The sequence below is a fragment of the Nerophis ophidion genome, linkage group LG07 (assembly GCF_033978795.1).
Source record: "Nerophis ophidion isolate RoL-2023_Sa linkage group LG07, RoL_Noph_v1.0, whole genome shotgun sequence".
In the NCBI taxonomy this organism is placed as follows: Eukaryota; Metazoa; Chordata; class Actinopteri; order Syngnathiformes; family Syngnathidae; genus Nerophis; species Nerophis ophidion.
In genome coordinates, this window is record NC_084617.1 from 6,436,968 (window position 1) to 6,446,447 (window position 9,480).

Consider the following 9,480-nt stretch of genomic DNA (forward strand, 5'->3'; position numbering starts at 1 on the left):
TGAGTGTAACAAGAAAAAATGCCTTAATTTATATATAATCATCTAAAATTGTTCTTTGAGTACAACAAGAAGAAATGCCTTTTAGTTTATCTAATCTTCTAAACTTGTTCTTTGAGTGTAACAAGAAAAAATGCCTTTTAATTTATATTTAATCTATTAAAATTGTTTTTGGAGTGTAACAAGAAAAAATGCCTTTTATTTTATATTTAATCTTTTAAAATTGTTCTTTGAGTGTAACAACAAAAAATGCCTTTTAGTTTATATCCAATCTTCTAAAATTGTTCTTTGAGTGTAACAATAAAAACACCTTTTAATTAATATTTAATCTGTTTAAAACTGTTCTTTGAGTGTAACAAGAAAAATGTATTTTAACTTATATCTAATCTTTTAAAATTGTTTGAATGTAACAAGAAAAAATGCCTTTTAATTTATATCCAACCTTCTAAAATTGTTCTTTGAATCTAACAAGAAAAAATGCATTTTAATTTATATCCAACCTTCTAAAATTACTCCTTGAGTGTAACAAGAAAAAATGCCTTTTAGTTTATATCCAATCTTCTAAAATTGTTCTTTGAGTCTAACAAGAAAAAAAGCCTTTTAATTTATATCCAACCTTCTAAAATTGTTCTTTGAGTGTAACAATAAAACACCTTTTAATTAATATTTAATCTGTTTAAAACTGTTCTTTGAGTGTAACAAGAAAAATGTCTTTTAACTTATATCTAATCTTTTAAAATTGTTTGAATGTAACAAGAAAAAATGCCTTTTAATTTATATCCAACCTTCTAAAATTGTTCTTTGAATCTAACAAGAAAAAATGCATTTTAATTTATATCCAACCTTCTAAAATTACTCCTTGAGTGTAACAAGAAAAAATGCCTTTTAGTTTATATCCAATCTTCTAAAATTGTTCTTTGAGTCTAACAAGAAAAAAAGCCTTTTGATTTATATCCAACCTTCTAAAATTGTTCTTTGAGTGTAACAATAAAACACCTTTTAATTTATATCTAATCTGTTTAAAATTGTTCTTTGAGTGTAACAAGAAAAAATGCCTTTTAATGTATATCTAATCATTTAAAATTGTTTGAATGTAACAAGAAAAAATGCCTTTTAATTTATATCCAACCTTCTAAAATTGTTCTTTGAGTGCAACAAGAAAAAATGCCTTTTAATTGATATCTAATCTTCTAAAATTGTTCTTTGAGTGTAACAAGAAAAAATGCCTTTTAATTTATATCTAATCTTTTAAAATTGTTCTTTGAGTGTAACAAGAAAAAATGCCTTTTAATTTTGTATTTAATCTTTTAAAATTGTTTTTTGAGTGTAACAAGAAAAATGCATTTTAATTTATGTCCAACCTTCTAAAATTGTTTTTTGAATGTAACAAGAAAAAAATGCATTTTAATTTTGTACTTAATCTTTTAAAATAGTTTTTTGAGTGTAACAAGAAAAAATGCATTTTAATTTATATCTAAACTTCTAAAATTGTTATTTGAGTATAACAAGTAAAAATGCCTTTTAGTTTATATATAATCTTCTAAAATTGTTCCTTGAGTGCAATAGGATAGATATGTTTATAGTATTGTAATAATTTGTTAAAATAAAGCAACATTTACATTTTCTTCGTAGTTCCCTTCATTTGGAAAAGTCTTAAAGTATTATATACATTTTAGTATGGGGACAACCCTACCTCAGAGTCATGTGTTGGTACTTGACACATTAAAATGAGCAACAAAAAGCACTTATGAGGCCTAAGTGTGTTCCAGACAACAATGCTGCAGCTCTCCTCTCTGAAAGGGACCACGCCACTAAATTATACACCCAGCTGCAGCAGCAGTGAGTACAAATAGTAAGATGCACTTTGTGTGCCACTGTGTGAGGAAACATCCAGAAAAAGCCCAGCAGATAATGTTTAACCAACACGGGCAGACAAATATGACAGGGTCTACTTCCAACATGATTCAGAGCCAAAAAGGGCCCTGTACTTACTTATCCCGCTCCTGTTATTGAACACACTCTCAAAGCTTGGGATATTTTCTCAACATGAAAAAGTGCTTTTTCTTTTTCTTCCAAACATCATCTCACCATGAAGTAGTCGGCCCACATCTCACGGGCCGACTCCAGCGCAACTTGCCGGAGCTTCATAACGTGCTCGTAGCGCGGCTCGATCCAATGCTTGGGACCCTCTTCATCGGCGTAATGACTGCAATAAACAATGCATTTTTATTATTTTTATGATTTAAAACAGGGGTCTCCAACCTTTTTGAAAGCAAGAGCTACTTCTTGGGTACTGATTAATGCGAAGGGCTGCCAGTTTGATACACACTTAAATAAATTGCCAGAAATAGCCAATTTGCTCAATTTACCTTTAAATGATAAATGGGTTGTACTTGTATAGCGCTTTTCTACCTTCAAGGTACTCAAAGCGCTTTGACACTACTTCCACATTTACCCATTCACACACTGATGGAGGGAGCCGCCATGCAAGGCGCCAACCAGCACCCATCAGGAGCAAGGGTGAAGTGTCTTGCTCAGGACACAACGGATGTGACGAGGTTGGTACTAGGTGGGGCTTGAACCAGGGACCCTTGGGTTGCGCACCACCATTCTCCCACTGCGCCACACCGTCCCTAAGGCGCACTTCTGATGAGCAGGTCTAGTCAGGTTAGGTAGGGCTGAGCGATACGGACAAGATTTCTGGGCCACGTTACGATACATGATATATATCGTGATATTTTGCCTTAGCCTTGAATGAACATTTGATGCATATAATCACAGCAGTATGATGATTCTATGTGTCTACATTAAAACATTCTTCTTCATACTGCATCAATATATGCTACTTTTAAGCTTTCATGCATAGAAGGAAATCCCAACTAAGTTCATTTAGCAAAACTGTGTTTATCAAACAGTTATTAAGCAGTGGCATAAAAATTCATGTCATTTTAAAACAAGCTATTAGTGCACTTTTGTGCATGAGGTCATTCAGATGACATATCAAAACAACACTAAATTAAAGTGCACTTTGGGTACAGAAAGCCACTACAATAGTTAAAAACAAATAAAGTGCACTTTTGTGCATAATGTCACACAAGATATTTCAAAAACTGTCAAATAAAAATGAGCTGCATAATCGGAAATCAAACAGTGTATATATGTCCTTTGTTCCGTGGTAGGTTCCTGAAGATGTTATCTTCTTCGGTTGTTGATTTTTTTTTTCCTACTGTGTTGATCTGGAAATTGTTGCTTGGGCATTTTGTTAGTGTGGCACCGAACGGAAATGTTGACATGCATGTTGACATGCAGTTGACATGCACTCTTCATTCTCTAGCGGGTGACTTTTCAAATTATGCTATAAATTAGCAGTGCTACTACTTTTTGTAGCGACGCTTTTGCCGCATAATTGTTCAACATAATCCCACTTAAAGCCAAACCACCGCCAGACGATACCCCCCGTGCTGTTTTTCTTGGGAATTAATTCTTCCTCCATTTGTTACCATATTCGCACCTTCTCTCTCTCGTATTAGCATTCGCAACGAACTGTTAGCATCACAGCTAATGTTACCCATGTCGCTACCTGTCCGCTCCGCGGGAGCGTGTGACTTTGCACGCGTGACGTATGTAGGAAAGTGCGCTTGTTTATGTCTCTGTGAGAAGGAGAGACAAGAGAGTGTGGGAAACGCATACAGTGAAATGCCCGCAGCTGAAAGCAACTGTGTGAGAACCTATACTCAAATATCACGATATAGTTGTTTTCTAAATCACACAGAGAAACCCGTGATATATCGAGTATATCGATATATCGCCCAGCCCTCAGTCAGATCTATTTTCATACAAAAGGAGCACCGGATAATAGGGCGCATTAAAAGATGTAGATTATAATATTTTTTTTCTAACTGCAAAAGACTTCCATAATATGTAATGGTGGTTCGTTGGTCAAAATGCTGCATAGGGGATATTCCACAGATCATCTTCAAGCCTCCCCCTGACAGTCGCTTCAGAATGCGCCGTTTTGTGGCGCATTCTGAAGCGACTGTCAGGGGGAGGCTTGAAGATGACTTTACGTTATTATTAATAATTAATGATATTTATCTTTGTGGAAACACTGATCATCTTAATGATTTCTCACAATAAAAAAAATATAGAAATAGATAAATATTTTTTTAAAATGGGTATTTCTGTCCGCCATTCAGTCGTACATTTTTTTTTCTTTTACGGAAGGTTTTTGTAGAGAATAAATGATGAAAAAAAAACCACTTAATTGAACGGTTCAAAAGAGGAGAAAACACGAAAATAATGAAAATTTAATTTTCAAACATAGTTTATCTTCAATTTCGACTCTTTAAAATTCAAAAATCAACCCCAAAAAAAAGAGAAAAACTAGCTAATTCGAATCTTTTTGAAAAAAATTTAAAAAATAATTTCTGGAACATCATTAGTAATTTTTCCTGATTAAGATTAATTTTATAATTTTGATGACATGTTTTAAAGACCTACTGAAATCAGACTTTCTTATTTAAACGGGGATAGCAGGTCCATTCTATGTGTCATACTTGATCATTTCGCCATATTGGCATTATTTTGCTGAAAGGATTTAGTAGAGAACATCCACGATAAAAATCGCAACTTTCGGTGCTGATAAAAAAGCCTTGCCTGTACTGGAAGTAGCAGACGATGACGTCACAAGTGTGAGGGCTCCTCACATATTCACATTGTTTTTAAATGTGAGCCTCCAGCAGCAAGAGCTATTCGGACCGAGAAAACGACAATTTCCCCATTAATTTAAGCGAGGATAAAAGATTTGTGTTTAAGCATATTGATAGCGAAGGACTAGGGGGAAAAAAAAAAGGCGATTGCATTGGGACGGATTCAGATGTTTTTAGACACATTTACCAGGATAATTCTGGGAAATCACTTATCTTTCTATTGTGTTGCTAGTGTTTTAGTGAGTTTAACAGTACCTGATAGTCGGAGGTGTGTGTCCACCGGTGTCTTGAGGCCAGTGTCTGAGGGAAGTCGACGGCAGCTGTATGCTGGTAACAGGCGACTTTTTACCACAATTTTCTCACCGAAAACTGCTGGTTGACATTTGGTCGGGATCCATGTTCGCTTGACTGCTCTGATCCATAGTAAAGTTTCACCTCCGGGAATTTTAAACAAGGAATCACCGTGTGTTTGTGTGGCTAAAGGCTAAAGCTTCCCAACTCCATCTTTCTACTTTGACTTCTCCATTATTAATTGAACAAATTGCAAAATATTCAGCAACACAGATGTCCAGAATACTGTGTAATTATGCGATTAAAGCAGACGACTTTTAGCCGCGAGTCGTGCAGCGCTAATATTTCCTTACAGTCGGTGACGTCACACGTACACATCATCATTCCGCGACGTTTTCAACAAGAAACTCCGCGGGAAATTTAAAATTGCAATTTAGTAAACTAAAAAGGCCGTATTGGCATGTGTTGCAATGTTAATATTTCATCATTGATATATAAACTATCAGACTGCGTGGTCGCTAGTAGTGGGTCTCAGTAGGCCTTTAAATAGGTTAAAATCCAATCTGCACTTTGTTAGAATATATAACAAATTGGACCAAGCTATATTTCTAACAAAGACAATTCATTATTTCTTCTAGATTTACCAAAACAAAAATTAAAAAAAAAAAATTAAAAAGACTTTGAAATAAGATTTCAATTTGATTCTACAGATTTTCTAGATTTGCCAGATTATTTTTTTTTTATTTTAATCATAAATTTGAAGAAATATTTCACAAATATTCTTCGTTGAAAAAACAAGCTAAAATGAAGAATTAAATTAAAATGTATTTATTATTCTTTACAATAAAAAAAAATGTTTTACTTGAATATTGATTTAAATTGTCAGGAAAGAAGAGGAAGTAATTTAAAAGGTAAAAAGGTATATGTGTTTAAAAATCCTAAAATCATTTTTAAGGTTGTATTTTTTCTCTAAAATTGTCTTTCTGAAAGTTATAAGAAGCCAAGTAAAAAAATAAATGAATTTATTTAAACAAATGAAGACCAAGTCTTTAAAATACTGTCTTGGATTTTCAAATTCTATTTGAGTTTTGTCTCTCTTAGAATTAAAAAATGTCGAGCAAAGCGAGACCAGCTTGCTAGTAAATAAATACAATTTAAAAAATAGAGGCAGCTCACTGGTAAGTGCTGCTATTTGAGCTATTTTTAGAACAGGCCAGCGGGCGACTCATCTGGTCCTTACGGGCGACCTGGTAGCGTTGGTGACCCCTGATTTAAAAACATCCAATTTTTTTCAACCCACCTGGGCTCCTCCTTGGGTCTCCACTCCACATAATGGTAGAGATTCTGCACCTTGACGAGCCAGTCGCGCAAGATGGTCGTCGTGTTGTCCTCGTTATGGTCGGTGGCGACCCTGGTGAAACACAACAATGTGATATAAAAACAGAATGCAACAATGTCAGAGTGGAAGAAACACCATGCTTTTGTTTGCAGTTCTGGGACTGAGCACAACAAACGCTCACGGGCCACAACATTTTTTTAATGCATTCTAACTTGTAAATAAAAGTCCGCAGCCAATCGGAGGTCCTCTATTCTGCCCATAAATAACCAGCCAGAAACCACCAACAATACTCCATTTACATTTGGTGACTTGAATATTAAGCCAGTATTAGTCATATTGTTATTATAAACATTAACACGTATTAGTGATATTGTTATGAACATTAACACGTGTTAGTGATATTATAAATATTAACACGTATTAGTGAAGTGAATTTTACATTTAAAGCAGTGTGGGTGGCACTGGGAGCAGGTGGGTAAAGTGTCTTGCCCAAGGACACAACGGCAGTGACTAGGATGGCGGAAGCGGGGATCGAACCTGCAACCTTCAAGTTGCCGGCACGTCCACTCTACCAACCGAGCTATACCGCCGTATAAGTGATATTTATATTATAAACATTAACACGTATTAGTCATATTATAAATATTAACAAGTATCAGTGATATTCCATCCATCCATCCATCAATCCATCCATCCATTTTCTACCGCTTGTACCTTTTGGGGTTGCTGAGGGTGCTGGAGCCTATCTTGTTATAAATATTAACACACATTAGTGATATTGTAATTATAAAGTTTAACAAGTATTAGTGATATTGTTATTAACAAATATTAGTGATATTGTTATTATAAACATTAACAAGTATTAGTGATATTAAAAATATTAACAAGTATTAGTGATATTATAAATATTAACAAGTATTAGTGATATTATTATAATATTAACAAGTATTAGTGATATTATAAATATTAACAAGTTTTAGTCATATTGTTATTATAAATATGAACAAGTATTAGTGATATTGTTATTATAAATATTAACTAGTTTTAGTGATATTGTTATTGTGAATATTAACAAGTATTAGTGACGTCGTTTTTATAAATATTAACAAGTTTTAGTGATATTGTAATTATAAATATTAACAAGTATTACTGATGTTATAATATTAACAATTATTAGTTATATTGTTATTACAAACATTAACAAGTATTAGTGATGTTATAAGTATTAACAAGTATTAGTGATATTGTTATTATAAATATTAACAAGTTTTAGTCATATTGTTATTATAAATATTAACACGTTTTAGTGCTAGTTATTATAAATATTAACACGCATTAGTGATATTGTAATTATAAATATTAACAAGTATAAGTGATGTTATTATAAATATTAACAAGTATTAGTGATATTGTTATTATAAACATTAACAAGTATTAGTGATATTATTCTAATTATTAACAAGTATTAGTGATATTGTTATTGTAAACATTAACAAGTATTAGTGATATTTTTATTATAAATATTAACACACATTTGTGATGTTATTAAAAATATTAACAAGTTTTAGTGATATAATTCCAAACATTAACAAGTATTTGTGATATTTTTATTATAAATATTAACACATATTGGGGATGTTATTATATTTTAGTGATATTATTATAAACATAAACACGTATTAGTGTTATTATAAATATTAACAAGTATTAGTAATATTGTTATTATAAACGTTAAGTATTAGTGATGTTATTATAAACATTAACAACTATTAGTGATATTATAAACATATTATTAGTATTTTAATATAATATTAACAAGTATTAGTGATATCATTATAAATATTAACAAGTATTAGTGATATTGCTATTGTAAATATTAACAAGTATTAGTGATATTGCTATTGTAAATATTAACAAGTATTAGTGATACTGTTATTGTAAATATTAACAAGTTTTAGTGATATTATTATTATAAACATTAACAAGTATCAGGAATGTTATAAATATTAACAAGTATTAGTCATATTGTCATTATACATAATAACAAGTATTAGTCATATTGTTAATATAAATATTAACAAGTATTAGTCATATTTTTAATATATGTATTATAACAAGTATTAGTGATATTGTTATTATAAATATTACCAAGTATTAGTGATGTCTAAAAATATTAACAAGTTTTAGTGATATTATAAATATTAACAAGTATTAATGATATTGTTATTATAAACATTGACAAGTATTAGTGATATTGTTATTATAAATATTAACAAATTATTAGTGATATTGTTATAATAAATATTAACAAAGTGTTAGTCATATTGTTATTATAAATATTAACAAAGTATTAGTCATATTGTTATTATAATCGCTAACGCAGACCAAGTATTTATAGCGGCGCCGTGATCACTAGCTTGAGTGCCTATATTGACATGGAGTGGTAAGCTGCTTCCTCCCTTCCTTGCTTGTGACAGTTTATTGTAGATCATAAATCATACCTTTCACCTGGATAGCAGAAGGATGAGGACGTATCCCGACAAGTTGCTACACTTTGACGGCCGATTTAGATCCGAAAATAGCGAAAACGACACAAAAAGACGCTTACTTCCACCCCCATTTTCTTCACGAGGTTTATGAGTCACTCTTCATCTAAACGGAACTATAACACAAATCTATCACTCGGCATCCTAATAACAGCAGACATTGTACTGTCAGTGATGTTTTATTATGTTTGTTGGATCACATAAAGTCTGCAGTGAGTAGTAATCAGTGATGAAAAGAAAGCGCAGTTCCCTTTTAAATGACGTATGAGTTATATATTGAACCCCTCTTGTTATTTTTGTATTTTTGCACTGTGTTTATATGTGATGCTTAGTATATTTGTATATTTACCTCTTTTTCCAATAGGTTTTCGTTACATTTTTGTATGTTCTATTGTAAACTCAATAAATGAAAGAAATTAACAAAAAATTCTGGAAATAAAACAAATGTATTATTTAATTTATTATTTTTACATTAATTGAAGTATTATTCTATTGTATTGGCTACTTTTAAGACCCTTCTTAAAACCCATCTTTATTCACTGGCTTTTTAACCCAGCACACTTTAAACTGTTTTTTAACTTTTTTAACTGCTTTTATC

At 31.7% G+C, this 9,480-nt stretch overlaps 1 protein-coding gene across 1 annotated transcript in view; it reads right to left on the bottom strand.

Annotated features, from left to right (window-relative positions):
- colgalt1a (collagen beta(1-O)galactosyltransferase 1a) overlaps positions 1 to 9,480 on the bottom strand; it is a 33,966-nt gene that overhangs the window by 16,781 nt on the left and 7,705 nt on the right. Inside the window, exons 2-3 of the mRNA XM_061905253.1 lie at positions 6,298 to 6,408; positions 2,086 to 2,203 (exon numbers count right to left, since the gene is read on the bottom strand). Coding sequence (XP_061761237.1) covers positions 2,086 to 2,203; positions 6,298 to 6,408 — 229 coding nt within the window. The remainder of the gene's footprint in view (positions 1 to 2,085; positions 2,204 to 6,297; positions 6,409 to 9,480) is intronic.